The sequence below is a fragment of the Aquarana catesbeiana genome, linkage group LG03, assembly GCF_042186555.1.
Source record: "Aquarana catesbeiana isolate 2022-GZ linkage group LG03, ASM4218655v1, whole genome shotgun sequence".
Taxonomy (NCBI): domain Eukaryota; kingdom Metazoa; phylum Chordata; class Amphibia; order Anura; family Ranidae; genus Aquarana; species Aquarana catesbeiana.
The window spans coordinates 450,180,447-450,207,920 of record NC_133326.1 but is presented as its reverse complement, the minus strand read 5'-3'; the positions used below and the strand labels follow the sequence as shown (position 1 = coordinate 450,207,920).

General features: G+C 42.7%; 1 protein-coding gene across 2 annotated transcripts in view; it reads left to right on the top strand.

Moving 5' to 3' along the window:
* HMMR (hyaluronan mediated motility receptor) overlaps positions 1 to 27,474 on the top strand; it is a 256,412-nt gene that overhangs the window by 100,565 nt on the left and 128,373 nt on the right. For both annotated transcript variants that reach the window (XM_073620829.1, XM_073620830.1), the window contains exons 15-16: positions 16,819 to 16,995; positions 19,590 to 19,740. In XM_073620829.1, the coding sequence (XP_073476930.1) occupies positions 16,819 to 16,995; positions 19,590 to 19,740 (328 nt within the window). The remainder of the gene's footprint in view (positions 1 to 16,818; positions 16,996 to 19,589; positions 19,741 to 27,474) is intronic.

Genomic DNA, 27,474 nt, shown 5'->3' with positions numbered 1-27,474 from the left:
ATATTTCTGAATGCTGATGTAAGCCTGAAATTTGTTCAGGTTACGGACCGGAGCAAACTTCAGGCCCCTATCTAAAACCAATATTTCATCGGCAGTGAGAGGAATACCACTAAGGTTAAAGATGCCAGTACCTAGTGGGGTCTTGACCTTTTGGAATCGTCTTCCCCCCCTGGACCCTCTCTGTGTTTTCTTTTTAAACTGCCTTGGTCTCTCCTTTGGGTCTTGTGGACCTCTCCTCTGGTTCTGGGAATTCGCTTGTTCGGCCGGTTCTCTCACCCATAGGGGGGTCCTTGGAGGTCCCCTCCAGGGGGTCCTCTCCTGCCCTAAAAAATGATTTTGATTGTGTTGTGATACACCTTGAGAGTTTTGCAAAGGGGCATAATAATTGGAGGTATAGACAGGTGTCTCTCTTATTGAGTTCCTTCTCCCTTGAGATTTCCCTTTTCGTTTAGTGGGCACTGTTTGCCACGAATGGTTCTCAGTTTGTAGGGATTGATAATCATACCCATTTATATAAGGCCTTGGATGGGGGTGATGGTTCTTTTTACCTCGACCACGTTTGTTTGTTCTAGGGGGACCCTGTCCCCTCCCTCTTGGTGTGTTAATCAGATTGGGTACACTTTGAGAAGGGGGTATTTCATAATTAAAATAGCCCTGTGGAGGTAAATTAGTTTCTGGTGGCGGGATCATGGCTGCTGCGCCTAAGGGGTTATTAGCTGGAATTGTGTCTTGTGTTTGCCACTTAAAAATCTGTTTTCCCTCAAAATCCCTAATATCTCGTAAAAACTTCTTCCTCTTTTTATCTCTAGTTTCCCTATCCCATTTAATGAGTTTAGATTTTAATTCACCAGATAATTGAATAAAATCATTTGGAATCTTTATGACTCTCAATACGGTCAGTAATTTCTTTGATCTGATTCTCCAGGTGCTGCTTTTTCTTCAATTTGCGAGCAAGCAGAAACCGGAGAAGATCAAAGCTTTTCCCAACAAAAAAGTTACACCATTCTGTGTTAGACTCATTGTCGACCAAACCATCATTAGGTGGCAATTCCCACCTTAAACGCCTGGGGACAATATTGGCAGACAAATACTGTTCAAAAGAAACAATATCCCACCAAGTTTTTATCTTTTTTTCAAATAAATAATCCAGTTTTTTAAAAGCATATCCAAGGTCGTCATGTTGGGAAACAACCACATCTCTTGAAAAAACATCTGTGAGAATAATTTCTCTGTTCTCAACATATGTGAAAACTTCCATAATCTGCAGCTGAATTAGTCTTGAATTAAATAAACGTAGAGATAATGTGATAAAATTCAGCGCTGACTAATATAACAATATAAATGCAAGCAGGCACTAAGGTCAACTCAAAAAATACCTCAAAGACATGTATATAAATAGAAAGTGCTGCGCAAATAAAGTTCATAGACAACTAATAAAATTGTAGTGTGGTAGCAGTATAGAAGAGCAGGAACCACCGGTGACAATAAATATCTGAATGGTGACTTTATCCCTCCACCGCTCTTAGATGGCCCCTCACCTCAGATATTCGACCTGAAACAGGTCACACCTCTTATAGGATTGAATGGATAAATCTGTAAGATACTCCTTCACTTCCTTCAGCTCACAATGCTCAGTGTAGGCAGATGATGAATATAAAATAAGATAGAAAGCAACAAACCATCTTTATACAATATGCGTTTATTATGTGACCTTCTTTGCATGCGACTTTGCAGCATCAATTTATGCGTATTTAATTAATATGTTTTAACACATTTTGATATATATATATCTAGAATGTTTGCTATGCATGAGGATAATATGCCATTTGGATATTGCAAGTAATCATCTCTATATATCATATATTTTAAGTTTGTCCATTGCTGGCGGTGTTGATCTATGCAATTTCCGTTAGGAGTAAAGGGTAATAGGAATCAATAGCCATTATTTAATGACAGGGAGGCGCTTGACCTCCCGATCATTGCTCCCGTTCTTCTGATTGGTGCCGCCGTCACCATGGAGTATAATAACAATGCGGGCCGTCACTACGCATCCCGCCCCACGCCGATGAAGTCCCGCCCATAGGACGTAACGCGTACGGGGGTAAGGAGCGTGTGACGTCACCCGCGGTCATCCGACACACGATCACAAGCCCGCTGGCCGGCACTCGGATCGGAGTGCCGGTTTCATGTGAGTGTTATTGATGTTTTTTAGTCTTCATCAATTTTAATAAAATACACTACGGAGAACACTATGGTTTGTTGCTTTCTATCTTATTTTATATTCATCATCTGCCTACACTGAGCATTGTGAGCTGAAGGAAGTGAAGGAGTATCTTACAGATTTATCCATTCAATCCTATAAGCGGTGTGACCTGTTTCAGGTCGAATATCTGAGGTGAGGGGCCATCTAAGAGCGGTGGAGGGATAAAGTCACCATTCAGATATTTATTGTCACCGGTGGTTCCTGCTCTTCTATACTGCTACCACACTACAATTTTATTAGTTGTCTATGAACTTTATTTGCGCAGCACTTTCTATTTATATACATGTCTTTGAGGTATTTTTTGAGTTGACCTTAGTGCCTGCTTGCATTTATATTGTTATATTAGTCAGCGCTGAATTTTATCACATTATCTCTACTTTTTTTTTTTTTTTATAGCGCAAAAAATAACAATCCCAACGGTGATTAAATACCACCGAAAGAAAGCTCTATTTTTGTGGGGAAAAAAGGACAAAAATTTCATATGGGTACAGTATTGTATGACTGAGTAATTGTCATTCAAAATGTGAGAGCACCGAAAGCTGAAAATTGGTCTGGTTAGGAAGGGGGTTTAAGTGCCCAGTGGTCAAGTGGTTAAGCAGCACGAACAGGAGCCGCTGGTGTCTTTTAATGTGACGCAGCCAGGCCGTGGAAAGACAAAAAGGGGCAGGATGGATCAGTCTGCAGTTCCTGCACAGCGGCAGATGCGGTGCCCAACACCAGCACCTCACAGGCAAGACGGAAGTGTTGTGTCACTCTCTTGCTATCCCTGTGAGTGTTCCCTCCCCTCTCTGTAGTAGTGGGTTATGGGGACACATTTCCTCCCTCACGTGGTGTTTCGGAGTGTTAGGGTGGCTGAGAGTCTCATTATGGTTCATTTATTTTTGTCTTGCAGACTAAGACCCAGGACAAGGCTCAGGCACAGCCACCTAAAAGGAAATGTGCGGTGTGCGCAAACAAATTGAGCTCCTCTTGGAGCAAAGTGGTTTGTCGCAGCTGTATAGAAGGCCTTGTAAAAGATGACCCGTTTGCCTCTTGCCAGAAGATGCTATCTTCTGTTAAAGACGAGCTTTCGTCCACCTTATTGACAAGCTCCAGACTCCAGCTGAGAGTCCCGTCTTCACAGAAGACTTCGGTCAGCACTCCGCATCAGGCAGAGAGTGAAGACTCTGAGGCTGAGGTCAGATCTACCCTTTATTCTCCAGAAGAATCAGGGTCAGATATAGAGCCCAGGGATAGAAAATCCACTCGGGGCTCGAGATTTAAGTTATCTGTAGAGGATGTGGATGACTTATTGAAGGCTATCTATACTACTCTTGAATTGAAAGAGGAGGAGGTTCATTTATCCAAACATGTTCTTATGTATAAAGGATTGCATAAGAAAAAAATCTAGAGTTTTTCCAGTTCATAGTTCATTCATAGTATCAAACTGGAATGGGATAATCCTGAGAGAAAACCATTCTTCTCTAGTAACCTAAAAAGGTTTCTTTTTGATGAGGACACTGCACAGCCATGAAATTAGAATCCCAAGTTGGACTCGCCTCTTTCAAAGGGTTCAAAAAACTCAGACCTAGCGTTTGATGATATGGGCACGCTTAAGGATCCGATGGACAAGAGAGGGGATATCCTTCTCCACAGAGCCTGGGACTCAGCGGTTGGGAACCTCAAAACGGCTCTGGCCTCCACTTGTGTGGCCGTAAATCTGGAGGTTTGGTTGACTCAGATTCAGACACATCTGTCAGCAGGTACCTCCAGAGAGCAGATTTTCCTCTCCTCTTTCACGCAGTAGGATTTTTGGCGAATTCTTCCGCAGAGTCGGTAAGAATGTCGGCCAGGACTTCGGCTTTAGTGAACTCGGCCAGGGGAAGCCTTTGGCTTAAAACCTGGTCAGGGGACTCTGCTTCCAAGTTGCGCCTTTGTGGGCTTCCCTTAACAGGTGATCATCTATTTGGCCCAGGACTGCAGGAGGCACTGGAACGCACAGCCGATAGGAAAAAGGTGTTTCCAGAGAGAGAGAATCCCGACAGCCAGAAAGTTTTTTTTTTTGTGGCCAAGGCAGGCAACAGGGTCCTAGAGAAGTGCAGCAGGCCCAAAAAAACATTGGACAGGGCACAAAGGCAGAGGCAAAGGTGGGGTCCTGTCTTCCTGCCAATCAGACTTATTCCAGAACTTCTCTGGAAGTCTCTTCTAGAAGAAACAGATCTCATTCTAATCGCCCCTTTCTGGCCCGAGAGGCCATGGTTTTCCCTGCTTCAGACTCTGGTCTCGGAGCCTCCACTGAGTCTTCCGAAGAGAGAAGACTTACTATTGCAGGGTCCAATGTTACACCCACAGGTGGTTTCCTTTAAACTTGACGGCTTGGTATCTTAAGAAAAGATACTGAGCGCCCAGGGGTTCTCTGACAAGGTAGTCAAGACTCTGGTAAACTGCAGAAAACCAGTCACCAGAGCCATTTATTCCAAGGTTTGGAAAAAGTTTAATTCATGGTTATCTGAGAATCAAAGATTAACTTCCGGCAATTTTGGAATTTTTTCATGAGGGGGTCGACAAGGGTCTTTCTGTTGGTACCTTAAAGGTACAGGCGGCAGCTATTAGTGTTTTTACTCCAGTTTTCTCTCCTGGAAATTCCCACTATAGTCACATTTTTCAAATCAATCTCTAGGGCCAGACCAGTAGTGGTGAGAAATTGTCCAACTTGGGACCTGTCCCTAGTACTTCAAACTCTGGTTGAATTTCCTTTTGAGCCTCTTGAGGATATCTCAGTTAAGTTACATTAAAAACTGTTTTTCTTGTAGCTGTTACCTCAGCTCGTAGGGTAAGTGAGTTGCAGGCCCTATCAGTAAGGGAGCCTTTCCTTACGATTATTGAGGATCGAGTTGTTTTAAGAACCGATCCAGGTTTTTTGCCCAAGGTGGCCAGTACATTCGACTGATCCCAGGACATTGTTCTGCCAACCTTTTTGTAGTTCACCACAGGGCGACCTAGAAAAAGTTGTTTTCTTAGACTTGAGAAGGATTCTCCTAGTTTATCTTGAGGTCTCCAAGACCTTTAGAAAAACTGATGCCTTGTTTGTCCTCCTTTTCTGGAGTTCACAAGGGAAATAGTGCATCTAAAGCCACACTGGCTAGGTGGATAAAGCAAGCTATCTCTGAAGCTTACAAAATTAGAGAAGTTCCTCCACCTTTTTTTATTGCGCACTCAACTAGAGCTTTGTTTACGTCTTGGGCTGAGAGGGCTGGTGCCTCACCGGAACAAATTTGCAGGGCTGCCACATGGTCCAGTTACTCGACCTTCATTAAACATTATCGCCTGGATCTCCTATCAGCTCAGGAGTAGGCGTTTGGTCATAAGGTCCTTCCTTCAGGCCATTGTCCCTCCCTAGACTGGTAAGTTCTGGCTCATTGGCTCATGGGCTGTCCTGGAAGATGCTTTGAGAAGCTGAGTTAGACTTACCGGTAACTCCTTTTCTGAGAGTCTTCCAGGACTGCTGGATTCCCACCCGGTTTTGTCTGAAGTTGTGTATTATGCATATGTTTTGGAGGGACGTCCTACGGTTCTTGAGAAGACTGACATGGGGCCTGGAGGACCACCCTTTTATCTGGTGGGGGTAACGTGTTTCCTGTCCTGGTAGGAGGAGCCCTAGGTCTCATGGGCTGTCCTGGAAGACTTTTAGAAAAGGAGTTACTGGTAAGTCTAACTCGGCTTTTTCTACAGAGTTGACCACCCCCATACAAATATAAAGTGCAGAACCTAGAAGGGCAAGTCGGTAACTGGGGAAAGATCAGCTACTTATTTGCAAATGGAAGAAATACAAAATCAATCACCTTTGGTCTGGAGTTCCATGCAAGATTTTTTGCCTAATGGGGTAAGGATGATAAGAAAAGTGAGGGATCAGCCCAGAACTAAATGGGAGGAGCTTGTGAATAAGGCACAAAAGGAAAAAAGCAGTTGGGATCACAGTCGCCAAACCGTTGGTAAAACAGTACGCCGCCATGGATTGAAATCCTGCAGTGCCTGCAAGGTCCCCCTCAAGAAAGCCCATCTGAAGTTTGCCAATTGACATCTAAATGATTCTGAGAAGGATTGGGAGAAATTGCTGTGGTCAGATGAGACCAAAATAGAGCTGTTTGGCATCAACACGACTCACTGTGTTTGGAGGAAGAAAAATCCTAGGAGGGTGGATGAGTCATGAGGGCCAATGAGAGCTGCAGAGTTGGAGATATGGCAAAGATGTTTTTATTACAAATTATGTGAGCAGACTGCAGTTTCTCTTTAATCCTATGGAAAATTTATGGAGGGAGCTGAAACTTTGAGTTGCCAAGTGACAGCCAAAAACCCTTTAAGGATTTAGAGAAGATCTGGAAAGGGTGGACCAAAATTCCTCCTGAGATGTGTGCAAACCTGGTAACCAACTACAATAAACGTCTTACCTCTTCTTGCCAACAATGGTTTCTCCACCAAGAACTAAGTCATGTTATGCTTGGGGATCAATTATTTTACCCCCCTGCAACTTGATATTTGGTTAATAATCGATCTCGTTTAAAATACACCTATGATAAAAATTATAGACCCTTAATTTATTAAGCTTACAAAATCTGCAGAGGATCAAAGAATTATTTTCCTCACTGTAGATCTAAAAGTTACCCCTGCTATTTTGGTTAGCTTTTGAGTAAGGTGGGGGGGGGGGGGGGGGTTTATAACCCTTGCCAGTTTGCCATCTCTAGGACGATTTTTTTTTTTTTTCTGTAGCATAACCAAAAGATGGAAATTGCTCCAAAGTGAATTAGTGAGGCTAAAGTTCAGAGGTCTGTATGTAACCAATATCTTGAGTGGTCCAAGAAAGTGTCCAGAAGAGAAGTGCAGAATCAGAAGTCTCTATTTGGACATAGTCTGGTTATAAAGTTGACCGGAAGATTAAAGTGACTCTTAAGTTGATGAAAAGGCAAAGCTTTTCCAGCAGACTGGTCAAAAAGTTGTACAAAATTAGTAAACCCTTGAGAGGCCATGCAGTAAAGGCCTCGTAGTGCTGTGTCTGAGGAAACGTAGGATGTCCTCGGATTGGAAGGTGAAGGAAACCAGGGGCGACAGAAACAATTTTTTCCTGAGCTCCCTCCAGGTAGTAATTATGTCTTGCAATGCTTCAGAAGAGGGGGGAGAGACTGAAGTTTGCAGTGCAGCACAGCAGAAAACTGCATGGAGCTGTCAATTGGGATTCCAGCTCAATTTGAATATCTAAAGGTTTAATTTATCCAATCTAAACCCACTCTCAGGAGGCAAGACAAGTTGTAGACCCTAATATTTGGCAGATTGACCCCTCCTTCCCACCTTGGAAGAAACCATTTTCGCAGAGAAGCACGAGGGTGATGCTTTCGCCAGAGAAAAACCGTGAGAGCCTTGTATAATTTCTGTAGACCTTGGTGACGTAAAAAGAGGGGAATAGTTTGAAGGGGATAGAATAGTATGGGGGACACCTCCTAAAGAACGTGAGGGGAAGGTTGGCCCAGGTTTCCAACTCTTCAATGAACTTGTAGACAACTGAGGGAAAATTGAGATGGTAGAGGGAGGAGGGAAGTTTACCTATTTTGAGCCCAAAATAGGTGATGTGAGCCATAGCTATAGGAAAGATGGAATTGGAGGTCCAAGGAGGGGGGCGAGCATGGTATAATGGCAGGATTTCACTTTTAGAGAAATTTATTCTGAGCCCCGAATAAGTTCGAAATTGTGTGAAAATCTTCTGAATATGTAACCTATCCAGTCTAGGGCTGGAGGTGAATATTAGAATGCCGTCTGCAAATGGGGCTGTGCGTAACTCGTGTTGGCCAACGCGGATCCTGTGGAGTTGTGAACAGAATAGTCGGTAGCGCGATAGGGGCTCTAGAGCTAGATTGAATAGAAGTGGAGAGAGGGGCTGCCGTCCCTAGTTCCCTTGTGGAGCCTGCTGCTATTACATTAGCTGACGGGGCTGAATACATGGTGGAAATTAGGTTGGAAAAGGGGCCTGAGAAGCCAAACCTTTAAAGAACCAGCCGCAGCCAGCAAAAGCTCACATTGTCAAATGCCTTTTCAGCATCAAGGGTGACCATGGCAAGGCCGCTAAATGGGTTGGCTCTTGTGTGCTCCAGAATGGTTAGGATTTTGCGAATATTTAGAAGTGGCTGAACAACCCGATGTAAAACCAGCTTGGGAAGAGCAATTAGAGTGGGCATAATTCGCGCCAGCCAATTGGCGATAATTTTGGAGCGAATTTTAGAATCGAAATTCAACAGGGATATCGGACGGTAATAGCCTGGTGCCGTAGGGCCTTTATCCTTTTTTTTTAGGGATTAGTTTGATATGAGCTTGAAATCCCGACGGGTGGTACCTGCCGCCTAAAAGGATTGTCCTGTATACAGAAACCAAAATCTGTGCGATAGTATTCATCGATAACTTATAGAATCCTGATGTATAAAGGTTGGGGCCCTGAGCTTTTCCATTAGCCAGGGATGCGATCGATGCAAAGTCGTCTTCTGCGTCCATGTTTGGAGCGTTGAGCTGGGCTAAAACCCATGGGAGGGGGACTGGCTTCAAAAAAGCTTCCGAGGCATCTGTGGGATTAGGCCTCTATAGTGCTGCATATAAGTGTTATAGAATACAGTTAATGGCTTTAGGGGATGAAGTAGGTTCACCATGAGTGTTTTTTAAGCGCTGAGCTGTGTGTGGGTTTTGTGAAGACCCTTGTTTAGGCGGGCCAGCAGCTTCCCCACCTTATTCCCATATTTGTGGTACTGAAGGTCTAGATAGGACTCCTCATGGAGTCTGACCTCGGCCCCCCTTCACACCACAGCCCCCCTCCCTTAGATCAGTGTCCTTCGTGGCCTCTTTACATTAATGTAACGGCCACTGCTCTGCAAAGGGGGGCACTGTAATGTGAAGGATTGCACTGTAATGATGGCCTCTTACCTCTCTAAGATCACTAATCTCTGCCTCCCCTGCAGAGGACTCCAACCCTTTCAGGCCTCTCACAAGACATAGTACACAAACAACCTCAGCACTGGGATTTCAGTATAACTCGAAGGCTGGACATGAACATGTTCTCAGCAAGTTTCGCTAACACATTAGATGCATTTCTTTGCATTTAAAACATACTAGATCTATTACAAACCACAGGACAACCAAATGAAATCAACAGTCAGCATCCAATAGTAAATAGACCCAAAGCACACCTCCATATAAGTGCAATATACACTTCCCTGAGTTATGCCCCCTCAGTGAAGCATATGCTAAGTTATGCCCCTTCTACACTTTTCCAAACCACAAAAAGCTAAAGATCTCATCTCACGTTGCCAGAATGTGTATACCTAAAGTGTCACCCCGTCAATTGGACAGTGGGCGGGAGGAGCTCTCCATTTTGATCTGCAGCTCTGCGGGCGGAGGAGCCGGGAGAGGACACAGGCATGGCTGCACAGCAGGAAGTGAGTGGCAAGTCTGTGACAGTCCTGTGGGGACCGTGGTTGCTCACATCCTGCTGTGCGGCCCTATCATCAAGAGGCAGTGGTCCGGGGTTTGGGGACCCCTGCTGCTATAGGCCATCCATTGTCGCCACTCCCTCTTCTCCCCTGAAGCCACTTCTAGCTGACAGAGGGGAGCCGATCAGGTGACCTGAGAATTGGGTAAGTAATATGCACATTTTTGTCATTCATTGAGGAACAGAACTAAACTCTCTCAACCAACATTAAATCTCAACTCCAGCTTTTGATTCACTTTACTATGTAAAGTGAACCAAAAGCTGGAGTTCAGCATTAACTATTTTTTAAATCCTTATGCTGCTAAAAATGATTAGGCAGGTACAGTATATTACCGCTTCTTTAACTGCTTCCCGTCTGCGCCATTGTAAAATGACGGCCAGCCGGGAACCCTATTGTTCTGGGAGGACGTCATATGACATCCTCCCGTGGCCCCTCTGGGCCGCACTCAGCGCGATCTATGACCTGCAGTGTCCATTTGACACAGTGGATGACTGATCAGTGTACCGGCCTGCTGCCAGTACCATGTGACTGCTGTGACCAATTACAGCATATCACTTGACAGTTGTAAACAATGAATGGCTTCTTTTAATGACATTCATTGTATACAATTGTTACTAGCTGTAATTGGTCACGGTGATCACATGGTACAGACAAAGCCAATCCCAGCCCATTTCTATTGTGTAATTAGCTGTGGCCAATCACAACCATACACAGTGTCTACAAACTATCATTCCGTATCGCCACTACCAACTTGGGAGTCAAGGATTTATGTTATGTGGCAATTTCTTTTCCTATGACTCCCTTTTGCGGACTGGTGGAACTTATGAGTCAAGGTGATAAATAATGTAGCGCTAACCAGTAAACGCAAATATAAGTGAAATAATGAAAGAATAGAATAATGATTAATCAAATAAAAATTCAGATATATAAAGTGGCATGTGAAGGAGAACTATGAAAAGTCTAATCTGTGGAAAAATATATGTTGAAACAAACCAAGACCTCCAACCACTGAAAGATAATGAATCAAAAAGTGAAAAGTATGGTACTGTCCAACATAGGAAGTAATGTAAGAAGGAGCCTGAACGTCCAACACCAGATGATGGAAGATCAAGGTGGGGGGATGTGCTGAACACTGTCCGGTGTAGAAAACATCAAAGATGGTACATCAACAAAGAAGGGAGATGTATATGCTCTTACAGGAACAGGTGGACTGAAATGTCAACGACAGTCATACAGGCAGGATGCCACAATCGGCAAGTGTATGGAACTCCAACGGGTTCAGAACCTTAGGAATGTAATCCAGGGGAATAGTGGATGACCTCCGATCGAAAGAGCACCGAGGCTGGATCTTGATGGTGAAGATCAACTGGACAGCAGAGCCACTCTCATCCAGATGGTATGAAGAAAAAAATTGCTACCACATAGTGTAGGTCAAAAAATATGGTAATTTATTTCTAAAAACCGGCTTACAATGGGCCCTGTTGAAGGCCTATTTGGTTGAAACTCGTAGGGCCAGGCTTATCGCTCTCCATATTGCCCTGTACTTTTATTCGTGATCACTTTATCGTATGCCAGTTTTTAGAAATATATTACCATATTTTTTTGACCTACACAATGTGGAAGCAATTTTTTTTCTTCACATACTATCCGGATGAGAGTGCCTCTGGTGTCCAGTTGATCTTCACCATCAGGATCCAGCCTTGGTGCTCTTTCGACCGGAGGTCCGTTTGGAGGTCATCCACTATTCCCCTGGATTCCATTCCTGAGGTTCTGGACCCCTTGGAGTTCTATATACTTGCTGATTGTGGCTTCCTGCCTGTATGACTGTCGTTGACATTTTAGTCTACCTGTTCTGGTAAGAGCATATAAATCTCCCTTCTTTGCTGATGATGTCCCATCTTTGTTTTCTACATCGGACAGTGTTCAGTACATTCTCCCCTTGATCTTCCATCATCTGGTGTTGGACAGTCAGGCTCCTTCTTACATTACTTCCTATGTTGGACGGTACCATACATTTTTTCACTTTTTGATTCATTATCTTTCAGTGGTTGGAGGTCTTGGTTTGTTTCAACATATATTTTTCCACAGATTGGACTTTTCATAGTTCTCCTTTACATGCCACTTTATACAGTATATTTTATCTTTTTATTTGATTAATCATTATTTTTCATTATTTCACTTATATTTGTTTACTGGTTAGTGCTACATTTAGCACCTTGATTCCATTATGTTTGTCACATTTTTATGTAGCTCCTTGTTTTAGGTTATTTGGGGTTAACGCAGTAACATCTGCATTTCTATTATCACTTTGGAACTTATGAGTCCCTGGATGTTGGACCTTCAAGGCTGAACATTCATTGTTTCACTTAAAGCGGGGTTCCACTCAAATTTTTAACTTTAATTTTACCCCCTTCAGTTAATTGCATAGATGTTCAAATGGCGCACAAACATTTTTTTATCGCTGTAATTACCTTTATATTGTACTTCATTGTGGCACTTTCTGTCTCTCCTCCCATGGGAGTAGGCGTGTTTATTGCCTTTCCCTGGGGCCGCACTGTCTCCTGGGAGCTTAGTGTCAGGCTTCCCAAGATTCAGTGCTGAAACAATGATGCGTGTGAACAAGCTGTGAATAAACAGTATTCACCGCATCCAGGAAATCAATGCTTGTGGACTTCACATGCCCACAAGCAAGATGGAAACAGCCAGCATCACATTTTTTAAGTTATTCTTCAGTACGAAAACAGACAGAGGCGGAAATGTTACACCCAAACTGTGAGGAGTATTTTGGGGTTAGCAAAGTGTCTCAATGACCTAAAAAAAAAAAAAAAAAGTGGACGCTGGACTCCCGCTTTAATATGAGCTACTTCACTCTAAGTCCACTTATATGTGTTTGGACTGTTGCATGTTTTTCTTCAATTCAGTTTGGGCATTTTATGTTTTTGTTTACAGGTGCCAGATATTGGCTCTTAACTGAATATTATTACATTTTTTTTTTTTTTTGCTTATTTGCACTATCACTTAGTGCTGCACTTTACTTTAGATCTCTATACACAATTTGTCTAAATGCAGTGTCAGCAGCTTACACCATTTATTTTGGGGGGGTGCAGTAATTTTTTTACAACTTTGAAAAATAAGGATTAAGCATGCTTGTTGGCACTTTCCTATCAAGTATCAAAATGTTTTGACCATGTTCCTCCTACTTGGTGTCCAAGAATTCAAGATGACCATGGCAATCGAACTCCAAAACCTGTGGATAAATCTGCTTCAGCATGAAGCTCTGCTACCACCAGCTCCATCTTAGATGGAAGAAGTACAGTGGCAACTGTGAAGATCTGAGAAACTTGCTTGGGTGTGGTCAGAATTATCCACAGGTTACAGGATAGTTTGCCTCTGTCCTCTATCTCAATTTATTTTTCATTCCCATGTCTCAGCAACAGCGCATGATCCTTCTTTCAGCTGTTGAAGAATTTGTTGAACCAGGCAGTTATTGTTCATGTTCCTTTTTTAAAGCGGGGGTCGGCTGAAAAAAAATATTAAAAGCCAGCAGCTACAAATACTGCAGCTGCTGACTTTTAATATATGGACAGTCACCTGTCCAGGGAGCCCGCGATGTCAGCAGCCGAAGCCAATCTGTCTGTCGGCTCTCGGCTGCTGCTGCCGCCATCCTCGGAAAGGGAATAAGGAAGTGAAACTGTGCGGCTTCACTTCCTGGTTCCCTACTGCGCATGTGCGAGTCGCGCTGCTATTCCTCTCTGGTCCCTGCTGTGTTCTGGGACCTGTGTGTCTCCCAGAATACAGCGGGGGAGGACAGTAGGTGCCGGAAGTGGCGTAGGTCACCGCAAGCGCCGCAGTGATCCATGCCAGGAAGCGGGAGCAAATACTTGTATTAGACAGATATCTGCTCCCTCCTCCCCCCTGAATGGTGCCAAATGTGACACCGGAGGGGGGGGAGGAATCCAAAAAGTGGAAGTTCCATTTTTGGGTGTAACTCCACTTTAACCAAAGGGTTTTACTCAATCATGTTTACAGTTCGAAAAGGCCTTTATCCTAGAGCTGTACAATTGATCGTCAAGAATCGTTATCGCGATCTTGACTTAAAGGGTTTTACAATTCTCTCTGCTCTTCTGAAGCCACAGCCCTCAAAAGAAAGGAAGAGAAAAACTGGGCAGTCTGCCAAGACTCAACATTCTTTAGCAGTTTAAGTAATAACATTGTAACAATTTGTCAATGGTATAGACTGTGTGCAAGTGAAAAGTTTAACCACTTAACCACTTCGCTACCCGGTCATAGTAATATGACGTCCACAGATGGGATCTCCCATCCTGGGTGGACATCATATGATGGCCTGGGCTTCCCGGCTGCCTAGGGGGCGCGATGTCCGCCGGGCACCCGCGATTACCCGTTAACCGGGCCGGACCGTGGATCTGTGTGTGTAAACACACAGATCCACGTCCTGTCAGGTGAGAGGAGAGCGATCTGTGTTCCCAGTACAGCGGAACACTGATCGGTCTCCTCCCCTTGTACGTCCCCGCCCCCTACAGTTATAATCATTCCCTAGGAAACATAATTAACCCCTTGTGTCCCCCTAGTGGTTAACCCCTTCCCAGCCTGTCACATTTACACAGTAATCAATGCAATTTTATAGCATTGATTGCTGTATAAATGACAATGGTCCCAAAAATGTGTCAAGTGTCCGCCATAATGTCGCAGTCACGAAAAAAAATCGCGATCGCTGCTATTACTAGTAAAAAAAATAAATAATTTTTTTTTTAACCACTTCAATACCAGGCACTTAGACACCTTCCCGCCCAGGCCAATTTTCACCTTTCAGTGCTGTTGCAATTTGAATGACAATTGCGCGGTCATGCTACACTGTACCCAAACAAATTTTTTATCATTTTGTTCCCACAAATAGAGCTTTCTTTTGGTGGTATTTGATCACCTCTGCGGTTTTTATTTTTTTGCGCAACAAATAAAAAAAGAAACGAAAATTTAAAAAAAAAACAAGTTTTTCTTTGTTTTCTGTTAAAATTTTTTGTAAATAAGTACGCTTTCTCCTTCAATGATGGGCACTGATATGGCTGCACTGATGAGCACCGATGAGGGGGCACTGATAGGTGGCACTGGTATGTGGCACTGATGGGCACTCATAGGCGGCACCGATGGGGACTCATAGGCGGCACTGGGTATTTATGGGTGGCACTGATGTGTGGCACTCCTGGGCACCGATGGGCAATGACAGGTGGCACCGATGGGCAATGACAGGTGGCACCGATAAAACATTGCTGGGCAGATCAGTGACATAATGGTGCCAATCAGTGCCCATTTGTGGGCACTGATTGGCACAGATTGAGCACATGTGGATGGCCATGGGGTACATACCTGGCCATCCACGTTGCCCCTTCCCTGGTGGTCCTAGTGGCATCCCTGGTGGTCCAGTGTGGTGATCTGAGGGGGGGCTGCGCTGATAAACAATCAGCGCAGACCCCCCCTGCCAGGAGAGCCGCCGATCGGCTCTCCTCTACTCGCGTCTGTCAGACGCGAGTGAGGAAGAGCCGATCAACGGCTCTTCCCATTGACAGCGTGATCAGCCGTGATTGGACACGGCTGATCACGTGGTAAAGAGCCTCCGCCGGAGGCTCTTTACCAAGATCGGTGGAGCGGTGTGTCAGGCTGACACACCGCTCCACCGATCGCCACAATGCGCGCCGCCGGGGGCGCGCGCCGGCATGTTATCCTGCTGGACGTCATATGACGTCCAGTCAGGATAACAGAACCACTTCCCGGACGTCAATCCGCTATAGGGCGGGCGGGAAGTGGTTAAAAATGCCATAAATCTATCCCGTATTTTGTAGACGCTATAACTTTTGCGCAAACCAATCAATATACGCTTATTGCGATTTTTTTTTTTTTTTTTTTTTTTTTTTTTTTTTTTTTTTTCAAAATTGTCGCTCTTCTTTTGTTTATAGCGCAAAAAATTAAAAACAGCAGAGGTGATCAAATACCACCAAAAGAAAGCTCTATTTGGGGGGGAAAAAAGGACATCACTTTTTTTTTGGGTACAACGTCGCACGACCACGCAATTGTCGTTTAAAGTGCGACAGCGCTGAAAACTAAAAATTGGCCTGGGAAGGAAGGGGGTGAAAATGCCCTATATTGAACTGGTTAAACACTAAACCTTTTTCTGACATTTGTTGGTTTCGAGATAAAATCATTTTTTTTTTACTAGAAAATTACTTGGAACCCCAAACATTTTAGATAGATATAGAGCTGCTGCCGCCACCATCCTCGGTAAGGGAATAAGGAAGTGAAGCCGTGCGGCTTCACTTCCTGGTTCCCTACTGCAAATGCGCGAGCCGCGCTGCGTGTCCTCACAGGTCTCTGCTGTATTCTGTGTCTCACAGAGGTTGGATTCCAAAAAGTGGAAGTTCCATTTTTGGGTGGAACTCCACTTTAATATTCCAACCCTATTATGTTTAGCTGCTTAGTGGGCATGGAGGAGGGAGGGATTGGGCTGTCATTTAGCACTGTGTATACACCCACATGTGTGACTCGTCACATGGGCTGCTCAGATGTGAAAAGGAGAAAATGCTCAGCATGGAAACTCACTGAAAATTGAGCATGTGCAGAGTTGCCACCACAGCTGCACAGCATGTAATACAGCATTTATTGATGGTGGGTTTTTTGTTGTGTGTGTGTGTGTGTGTGTGGGTTTTTTTTTTTTTTTTTTTTTTACTTTTAAATTGGTTTCGGAGCTCACTCCTTGAGCATATCACTATTTGGAGACTCCACAGCCTTTTGTAGTGTGCCTTGCATTAGACTCTGGGATACACATTTGGTGTTTCTTTAGCAGATCCTTTTAAAATTAAGGCAGAAAATAATGCAGGCAATTCTGAGTCCTTATACCCTGGGTACCCTGATGCAATAGGTTTGAAAGCCATTTCCAGCCAGCGCCTGCAGAAAGTTTTTCATATGCAAAGTTCTTTTCGAAGTGCTATATATGCATTTGTTTTCAGTGACTACTCAAAATTATTAATGACATTTGTATTACAGCAACAACTGGATGCCTTTGAAGCTGAGAAAAATGCCTTGCTTAATGAGCGTGGAGCAGCACAGGATGAAGTAAACAAACTCAGTGAAGCATATGCCAAGTTGCTTGGTCATCAGAATCAAAAACAAAAGATAAAGCATGTTATGAAACTCAAAAATGAAAACATTCAACTTAAACAGGTGCAGTACAAGTTACTTTCTCATTTGAACAGCAGATGGCGCTATCAAACTACATTATGATTGTATGTGAACAGTGAACTTCTTATTTCTTAATCATTAACACAGGACACCAGGTTAATTCTCATACTGTTATGCGCAGCAATAAGTGCTCCAAATCAATACATCAATAGTCCATCAAACAAGCGATCCAGTGAAAGAAATAAGTGTATAGACTTGATCCAACTGTAAATAATCAACTAGATGTCCATAAATCATGCAGTGTTTAATCAAACCTCATCCACAAGGTGAGAAACATGACCGCAAATCTTCATTGTGGTAAAGTGCCTGTGCTCCACATCCTTCATGAAGCACACCATTGGCATAACTTTTCCCCAGATTTGATTTGGCCAAACAGTGCAGTGTAACTTTGCTTAAAGGAGAAGTACAGCCACAGGAGTGCAGTTCGTTCTGCACTCCTGTGACCCGTTTTCAGCAGACATTGGGCTGAAGCCCGCTGACGTCACAGAGCCATTCCAGGCTAGGGCAAGATCCCGACAAAGTCGGGATATGCCCACAACCCTGGACCGGAACCTGGCTCAGCCTCTTAGCGAGCCGCTGAGATCCTGAGCCACTTGCTCCTGCCCCTCCACAGCCCAGCACTCAAGGAGCTCTGAGAACTGAGCGAGCGGTCTTTGATCGATCAGTTCTCAGTCTTGGAGCCAGTGGTGGACAGATGCAGCATCAGACCAATGCTGCATCTATCTAGGCAAGTATGATTTTGAAAACAAAACCCATACTTCTCTTTTTAAAGCACAAGTATCCCTTGGTTCCTACTAGAAGGAGAAAAAGCTCATAGTGTGAAACCACCTCTTGCATTCTATGCATTAAGGTTAAAAACCTTCCGTTTAACAGACCCCCCCCCACCCCCCTTATACTCACCTGCGCCCATTCACAATCCAGCGCTGTGCAGGAGACCCATTACCTAAGTGTTGGATGTCGTCCAGATCGGGGTGTTACAATGTATTACAATTGTGTTACAATGTGTCTTCCTGTATGGCACTTTGGACTTTCATACCTAAGACCCCTCCTGATCTCTCATACATTTTTATGGCCTTGACAGTGGGAAGGAGAGAAATTTCTGCTTCAATATTTTTTCTTTTGTTGCGCCACCCCCCTTTTTTTTTTTTTTTTTTTTTCATTTTATTTTTTAGCTTTTAACTTTATCTATTTTAATTTTTTTTTTTTTCTCTTCTATCATAGTTATAGTCTATCCTTGGTTTGCTTTCCTTTCACATTTCTTTTTGTTTTTTGGTTTTACTGTTTCTCTTGCTAGCTGTAGACGGTTCAAATCTCAGCCAGTTCAGCATGGAGTGGCGAGGATTTGAACTATGTATGGGCAGGCTGATTGTACTGAAGTTGATCGGTTGATAAACTTGGGTACAACCAGCCTGTCGGATCATTCATGCGATTCTTGCCAGCGGCTATAGCCGCTAGCAACAATCACTGTGTGTTTTTCCTGACATGACGACTCCCCTGCCCCCCCTGCCGGGAACACAATAGCTCCACGGGAGGGAAAGTTGCAGGAAAGTAATCTCTCCATCTATGATCCTCCTGACAAGATGGGTTGTTTACATCGGGCTTCGCTCAAGCATCCGGACGTCATGGGCTTCAATGGCAGGGGCCCTACCAGACAGTGTTTTGCTTGGATACAGGCTGCCACATATTGCATTCGCAGCCACCACAATTCCTCTTTGGAAGGCGGGTTGCTTGGCAACTGAGACGACAGACCCTGCTGAGTTTTACTCGCTGATCTGGCACATCTGCCTGATCACTTTGATGCTGTCCATATGAAAAAAATATTTTCCCCCACAAATACTCTGCCTGGCTTTATATGTGTACAACTACTGCCCTTTGATATTCTATTATGGTTGGGCTATGTGGATTATTCTTTATTTCTCTAGTATTTTTGGTGGAATGCTGACAACCATATTACATCAGTGGGTAGGGGGGTGTCACTTTTTTCTTCTCCTCTAGTGGAGAAACCTTCACTTTTGCACTATTGTACACATTTATCACATGCCTGACAAAGGGGTCCTGAGTAGCTTAGGAACTGTCCTTTGTGATGTGATCGTTCATTAATAAAGATTTTGGTCGTTACTACATGATCTATAGTGTGCGGGAGAATGTGCTTTTCCCATAGACAAGCAATTTGAGGCTTTTTGCAGGCCTGTTGGCCTTCTTTGGTTTTGCTATGCAGCCAGTGTCTGAGCTAAAGCCGAGCCCTTGGTCTTTAAAGAAAAATGCAGAAGTGTCAAGTTCTGCGTAGGACCCAGCAGATCATCTGAGACTGGGTGTCGCTGGAACAGGGCACCTTGAATTTGAGGGTTTTTTTTTTTTTTTTTTTTTTCTACAGTATTCTGCAGACATTAGCTTTAGCTGAATAAATATAGAGAGTTTGATGTTAGTGGGATAGTAATGATTATATTTGCATTTGTAACTCTGGCTGGCTATCCATTTTTATTAGAACAATGCTTTTTATTTTTATTTATTTATTTTTTTTTTATTATTTATTTATTTATTTATTTTTATTCTGGTTTCTATCCTAAATCTTTCAGGAACTTGCAAAGGTGAGATCTGAATTGTCAAAAGAAAAGCAGCTACAGGCCCAGCTGAATGATTTGAAGGGAGCAAAGCATTTTGATCCAGCCAAAGCATTTCAGCATGATGTCAAAAGGAACGTTCACCAAAGAGCTCCACTAAAAGATGGTAAGTACAGTAAAAAAATAAATTGCATGCACAGAAAAAAGGGACAGCCATGATCTGTCTTGCTTTGTGGTTGTAAAGTGCTTTTTTGTTCAACCTGAACAAAATTCTATACAACCACCCAGATGGGAATGTATTATTTCACAGTACTGGCTGCCAAGCCAGTGATATGCACAAGAGCAACTGTTCCCCCATGTCTCCATATCGTCATTGGCTGAGACAGCAGCGGGAGCCATTGGCAATCTACTCCATTGTCAATCACAGCCAGTCAGCAGGTGGAGGGGCTGCTCTATGCAAAACCATTGCATAAAGCAGATAAGCTTAACATGTTTTTCTTTAAAAAAATTAAACTTTTTTTTTTTTTTTTTTACATTTGGTTTTATCACTTTTAGGGTGTGGGGGATATAACTGAAAACAAGCCTAAGGCAAATAATATAATTCACCTACATGTAAAAATCTTTTTTGTTTTTTTTTTTTAATACGAGGAACCCTGAAATTTTTATGTGGGGTTTTTTTTTTGTTTTGCAGAGACCCTAGTGAGTAAAATGATGGTCGTTTTATCTCGCATGGCATTTGTGCAGTCATTTTTCAAACACATTTTTTTTTTTGGGGGGGGGGGGGTTTGGTTTCATGCATTAACAGTAATAATCGAAAAGCAGTAAAGTTAGCCAAATTTTTTTGCATAATGTGAAAGATGTTACGCCAAGTAGAAATGGATACCTAACATGTCACACTTTGTAATTGCGCACACTCGTGGAATGACGCCAAACTTCGGTACTTAAAAATCCCCATAGTCGACGCTTTAAACTTTTTTACAGGTTACCTATTTGGGGTTGCAGAGGAGGTCTAGCGCTAGAATTTTTGCTATCGCATGTTTGTGGCAATGCCTCACATGTGTGGTTTGAGTGTCAGTTACATATGTGGGCATGACCTACGTATGCATTCGCTTCTGCACGCGGAGGACGGGGGCGCTTTAAAATTTGTTATTTGATCACTTTTATTCCTATCACAAGGAATGTAAACATCCCTTGTAATAGGAATAGTGTGTGACAGGTCCTCTTTACAGCAATATCTGAGGAAAAAAAATCACATCGCACCTGGCCTCCAAAAGATCATAGAGACATCTGGGGCCATGTGGCCTGCCAGATTCTCTATAATAAACGTCCCCTCGCACTGCCTGTAAGAACAATCAAGCGGCTGATCAGCTAATATGATTGTTCTTACGGTGCAGGGAATCGCCGACTCTCTAAAAGAAAATATCTGAATGGTGCCTGTAGCTGCAGGCATCATTCAGATCTCCCCACTCAGTCGACAACATCCAATTTTATTTATTTTTTTCATTTTGGCAGGGTTCCCCTTCATCCTCAGCACACAAGTCGCACCGCAAGTCAGATCATCATGATCCGACTCCTGGTGCGACTTCTATTCAAATCAATTGTCTCCCATAGGGAGCCATTGATTTTGAATAGAGGCAGAGAAATGCCCAATGAGGATTAAAGCTCTATTTACAGCGTTTAACAGCTTTTACTTGCGTCTGGTGTTTTTAGGACTGCTCTTGAACGCGTATTTTAGGGCGTTCAGACAACAGCTCATAAACTCCCCCGCTGATAAACGTCCAAAAACATCCACAGTTTTGCCGGCTCTCCTTATTACAAAAATGTCCATGTGTGCATGGACACATAGGATGACATAGAGGAGAGTTGATGGACTGCTAAAAGAAAAAAACTCCCAAATCCCAAAAACGTCAGTTTGAGCTTCAGTGTGCAAGGAGCCTAAAGGGTATGTAAATGTATACCTATAGGATGAGGTCAATGCCATTTTTATATACGAGTCAACATTCTATCTCTGTGGTAATATTAACATCTACCAAATTGAATTGGTGAAACTTCTCTTTATTTACATATAGACAATATGAGGGTTATACTGTAATCTCCTCTTACATTCAATATGAAGGCTCCAGGCGGTTTAGAGGATATATAAACTTGAGGTCTACTCGCCTAAACACCAACTGGTATAAAGAGATGGGGGTATAGCTGTCTCTCCTCCCATCTATTGGCCACATATAAAAATGAGATGAGCAGAAAGAGAGATACTAGAAAATACTGTCTTCCTGAAGATGTGGGTGATCTGTCTCTTGTCCTATGAAATTTATCTCTCTGATATGGAATATGGGTACACTCATCCATGTGGACAAAATAACCACTGATGGACGAGCCCCATATATCACCATATCCATAGTAAAGATTCTCTCTTAATCAAGACTGCATTAATGCAAGGCATATTTTACCCCACAAGGGAAGTCAGAAGGTGCTCCCAAAATCAAATCACCCAAACCTAACATGTTTCACTCTTCAAATCGAGCTTTGTTGGGGGTATTAAAAAAAAAAAAAAAATCAAAGAAAAGTGAAGAAAATGAGCAACCAAGAGTAGCTGACTGTCACATGGTGAAAAGAAAATGGTGTCTCTTGTAGTCCTTCTATTTATAACCTGACCATATAAGATGGCTGTCGTAAATGCTCATTGCTGAGGGAAATCCTATCACTATCTTGTGGGTGAAAATCAGAAAAACAAGTCAATCACTTATTGATATGCTCCTATCCCATATATCACTGTCCTGTACATACAGTTGTGCTCATATGTTTACATACTCTGGCAGAATTTAGGATTTCTTTGCCATTTTTCGGAGAATATGAATGATAACACAAACTTTTCTTTCACTCCTGGTTAGTGTTTGGCTGAAACAATTTATTATCAATTATTTATTTATTTTTTTTTTTAAATCGTAATAAACTACCCAAATGACCCTGATCAAAAGTTTACATACCCCAGTTCTTAATACCCTGTATTGCCCCCTTTAACATCAATGACAGCTTGAAGTTTTTTGTGGATGAGGCTCTTTATCTTAGATGGTAAAGCTGTCCATTCCTCTTGGCAAAAAGCCTCCAGTTCCTTTAAATTCTTGGGCTGTCTTGCATAAACCGCACGTTTGAGATCTCCCCAGAGTGTCTCAATGATATTGAGGTCAGGAGTCTGAGATGGCCACTCCAGAGCCTTCAGTTTAATCTGCTGTAGTCAATGACAGGTCTATTTGGCTTTGTGTTTTGTTTTTTTGGAATGTCAAAGTACGTCCCATGCGCAGCTTCCTGGCTGATGAATGCAAATGTTCCTCCGGTATTTTTTCATAACATACTGCATTCATCTTTCCATTATTTTGACCAAATTTCCTGTGCCTTTGTAGCTCACACATCCCCAAAACATCAGCGATACACCTCCGTGTTTCACAGTAGGAAAGGTGTACCTTTCATCATAGGCCTTGTTGACTCTCTCCAAATTAACTGTTTTATGGTTGTGGCCATAAAGCTACATTTGGTCTCATCACGCCAAATGACTTTGTGCCAGAAAGTTTGAGGCTTGTCTCTGTGCGGTTTGGCGTATTGTAAGCGGGATACTTTGTGGCATTTATATAGTAATGGCTTTCTTCTGGCGACTCGACCATTCAGCCCATCTTTCTTCAAGTGCCCTCCTTATTGTGCATCTTGAAACAGCCACATCACATATTTTCAGAGAATCCTGTATTTCACCTGAACTTTGTGGGGTTTTCTTTGCATTCCGAACAATTTTTCTGGCAGTTGTGGCTGAAATTTAAGTTTGTCTACCTGACCGTGGTTTGGTTTCAACAGAACCCCTCATTTTCCACTTCTTGATTAGAGTTTGAACACTGCTGATTGGCATTCTCAATTCCTTGGATATCTTTTTATATCCCTTTCCTGTTTTATACAGCTCAACTACCTTTTCCCGCAGATCCTTTGACAATTCTTTTGCTTTCCCCATTACTCAGAATACAGAAATGTCAGTGCAGCACTGGATGAAAGATGCAAGGGTCAGTCAGGAGTCCAGAAACTCATTGACCTTTTATACACACACAATAATTACAAGCAAACAGATCACAGGTGAGGATGGTTACCTTTTTAATAGCCATTCAAACCCCTTTGTGTCAACTTGTGTACATGTTATCAGGCCAAAATCACCAGGGCATGTAAACTTTTGATCAGGGTCATTTGGGTAGTTTCTGTTGTCATTATTTAAAAACCGTAAACTCAGTTGATTGATAATAAATGGCTTCAGCCAAACACTAACCACAAGTGAAAATGTTTGTTATTTATATTCTCTGAAAAATGGCCAAGACATCATAAATTCTACCAGGGTATGTAAACTTATGAGAACTGTATAGAAAATTCCTTTTGAGCAAAAATGGATCAGAAGCAAATAAATTATTTATTTTCCTTTCCTAAATACCGATATGATCCAAACATTAATATTAGAGGCTATTGAACAATGGATCCAAAGATTTTTAGTCATGTATGACCGGTAGAAATGTAACGTCAGATGGAGCTCAAGAATTGAGACGGAAGGTCCATCTCACTTCCAATTTCAACAGATGTTTATTCAGGTCACATTTCCTTGTGCCCAATTTAAATTGTTCTATGGCCCAGAATTTTAATACCTCAGGTTTACCACCATGTTTTTCATGGACATGGCAATTGGTCTATCTCACTCCCTTTTTTTTTTTTTTTTTTTTGACAGTGCCTAAATGACTATGCACTAGCATGTCTCTAAGATTTCTACCTCTTCTGTACATGATCATGGGGCTTTTTTGAAGGATTTTGCATAGATCTTTGTCGTTATGTAGCACATCCCAATAATACACATACCTGCGTTATCAGTCTTGGCCCGTTTTTGTCCAAGTAAAGTATCCCTTAGTATAGTGCTCACCTTTTCATAAGTCTTTAAGTCACTGAGATTATAACCTCGTCTACTGAACCTCTCAACCAATTGAAGACTCATTTTGAAAGGCTGCATCAGTAGAGCAGTTTCTTTTAGCTCTCATAAATTGCCCAGTGGGAATGCCTTTAAGGGATATAGGGTGTTGGCTCTCCCAATGTAGCAAATTAGTGGCGGTAGGTTTCTGGTAGATGGTTGTATTAACAGTACAATCAACAGCTCTCCCAATCTTAAGATCCAGGCAATTGATACCGTCATGGTTAATCTCACTGGTGAAAAACATACCAATATCATTTTTAGTAGTGGTGCACCGAAATTTTGGCCGCCGAAAATTGTGTTTTCTGCAGGCGACCAAAAGAGTGCAGATAATGGAGCCGAGAAAAGGGGCGGGGCCGGGTGCCACACATGTATTATCCCCATGCGCCCCTGTCAGTCTCCCCTTCCTACTGCTCTTCTCAGGAGTGTCGTGAGATGCAGCCTCCCCAGTGCTAGTAGCGCGATCTCATGCTGTGTGTCAGATCTGAATCCCTGTGCAGCCACTGTAACGATGTCCCGCCTCTTGTGATAGACGGCACACTGATCCAATGCTAGGCATTATTGTGCTGTGTGTCGCAGGAGGCGGGACATCGTTACAGCGGCTGCACGGCGTTTCAGATCCAGCTCTGACACACAGCGTGACATCGCATTACCAGGCACTGATAGGCTGTACATGATGGACACTGGCAGGCTGCATGTCATGGCCACTGATAGGCTGTACATGATGGGCACTGGCTTGCTGCATTTCATGGGCACTGGTAGAATGTACATGATGGGCACTGGTGGGCTGCATCTGATGGGCACAGGAGGAAGGATTTAATCAACTTATCTGCTGGCACCTTTAGTCAGATTTTTATTCCCTGAAACTATAGAGAGCAACTTGGGTTTTTTTTTTCTGTTCTTATTCACCTTAGGGAGAGCATAAAAAGTTGTGATTGCATGATGGTTGTTTGTAATGAATAAGCCTTGATCCTTCGAGAGTATTCCTTCATCCATACCTCTCAAGGATTATTCTCAGATCATTCAAGTATTTATATGTTGGATCTCTATCTAATTCTTCATAGTTCTCTTCATTGCTGAGAATATCAAAGCAGATTTTAACATAAAATGCTCTATCCATTATAAGGATGTTCCCTCTATCTGCTGATTTTAATCAATTTGTTATTGCGCAACTCTTCCAGAGCTTTCCACTTAAGTGGAGTGTCACAAAGAAAGCTCCTTTTTTTTTTTTTTTTTTTTTTTTTTTTTTTTTTTTAGCAAAATGACAGCGGGGAAGTGATTCAATTATCCTGACTGGGTGTCTTATGACGTCCAGCAGGATAACAAGCTGGCGCGCGGCAACCAGTAGTGTGCGATCAGTCTGACACACCGCATTTGCGATTGTGGTAAAGAGCCTCTGACGGAGGCTTTTTACCACATGATCAGCTGTGGCCAATCACAGTGTGAACCAGGAAGTGCCGGTAATTGTCTTTCCCTGGTTCACGCTGACAGGGAGAGCCGTTCCGCGACTCTCCTGTCGGAGGGGGGGCACTAATAATCAGCACATTGCTTATCGGTGCAGCCCCCATCAGAGGTGCCCACCACAATGCCCAATCAGTGCCCATCAGTAACGCCTGAGGGGCATCTGTGAAGGGCACTATTGGTGCCCATCAATTCTACATATTAGTGCTGCCTCATCAGTGCCTGTCAGTGAAGGAGAAAACAATTGTATAACACTTTTTTTTTTTTTTTTTTTTTTCCAGAAATTTCTGTCTTTTTTTTGTTTGATCACCACCGGGTTTTTTATTTTTTGCTAAACAAATACCACCAAAAAGAAAGCATGCAAGCTGTATTGAAGTGGGTAGAGGGTAAATTCACTTTGGGAAAAGAATATAGCAAATCAAAAAAAGAAGACCATATAATTGCTACTCAAACCATATTGTAATTTAATGTTAAGAAAAAACACTTTACTTTTCAAACTGTAGTACTGTAATGTTCTGTAAAATTGAATGCAATATGGCAGTCTGGAGGTGTTATGTACACAGTTGGTGCACACAATGCCCCCAGAAATACAACTCTGGTTTTAGGCATCCTCTGCAACAACTAAAAAAAAAATTTGAGTTATTTGCTTTTAAAGGGATGCACCTGCAAGACACTCCAACTTCTGATCAGAATTTTCAAAATGCACAGCTGAATAAAATTAATTGCTGAATCCCATTCAGAACCAGTGTCTAAAAGCTTTTGCGCAGAGCAGAAACAGATAGGAATCTGTAACAGTTTTGTTAAAATCTCTGCAATATACATCGATCACCCAGAGGGGGATGTGTTTTGTTGAGGAAAAAAAAAGTGGAGCTAATCTTTAAACCCTACTGGGAGTAATGAAAATCTACAAAGTAAAATCTCACACGGGCTCTGTTACCAACGTTGCAGCCTAATCCCAATTTTTTTTTAGTACCTGTTCACACCACAAACACATCCTCCAGATCCATTCTGGATACATTTCTGCATGTGCGTTAATGTGCTTTTGATGCCTTTCCGAATGCATTTCAGATGCCATTGGATCCCATATTGCCTACTTTCCATGTGTTTTTCATGCAGAAAAAAAGCACTGCATGTGGTATGAATGGGCCCATAGGGATAGTGCAGTTTCTGCTAGCATGAATATGATCGCTCAACAGAAAACATGTGGTGATAGCCATGGCATTGGTCAGACCCTCTGAATCACATTCTAATGGCCAACCTTAAAGTTGGTTAGATTGTAACAGATTTTACTAGCATTCTTTTAAATATATTGTTTACTTATATATTACTGTGGAAAAGTGTTAGGCAGGTGTGAAAAAATTCTGTAAATAAGGAATGCGTTCAGAAATGGCGGTGTTGGTGTTTTTTTTTTTTTTTTGGAACTGGGGTGCAGAAAAGCAGGTGCTCTGGAACATTTAT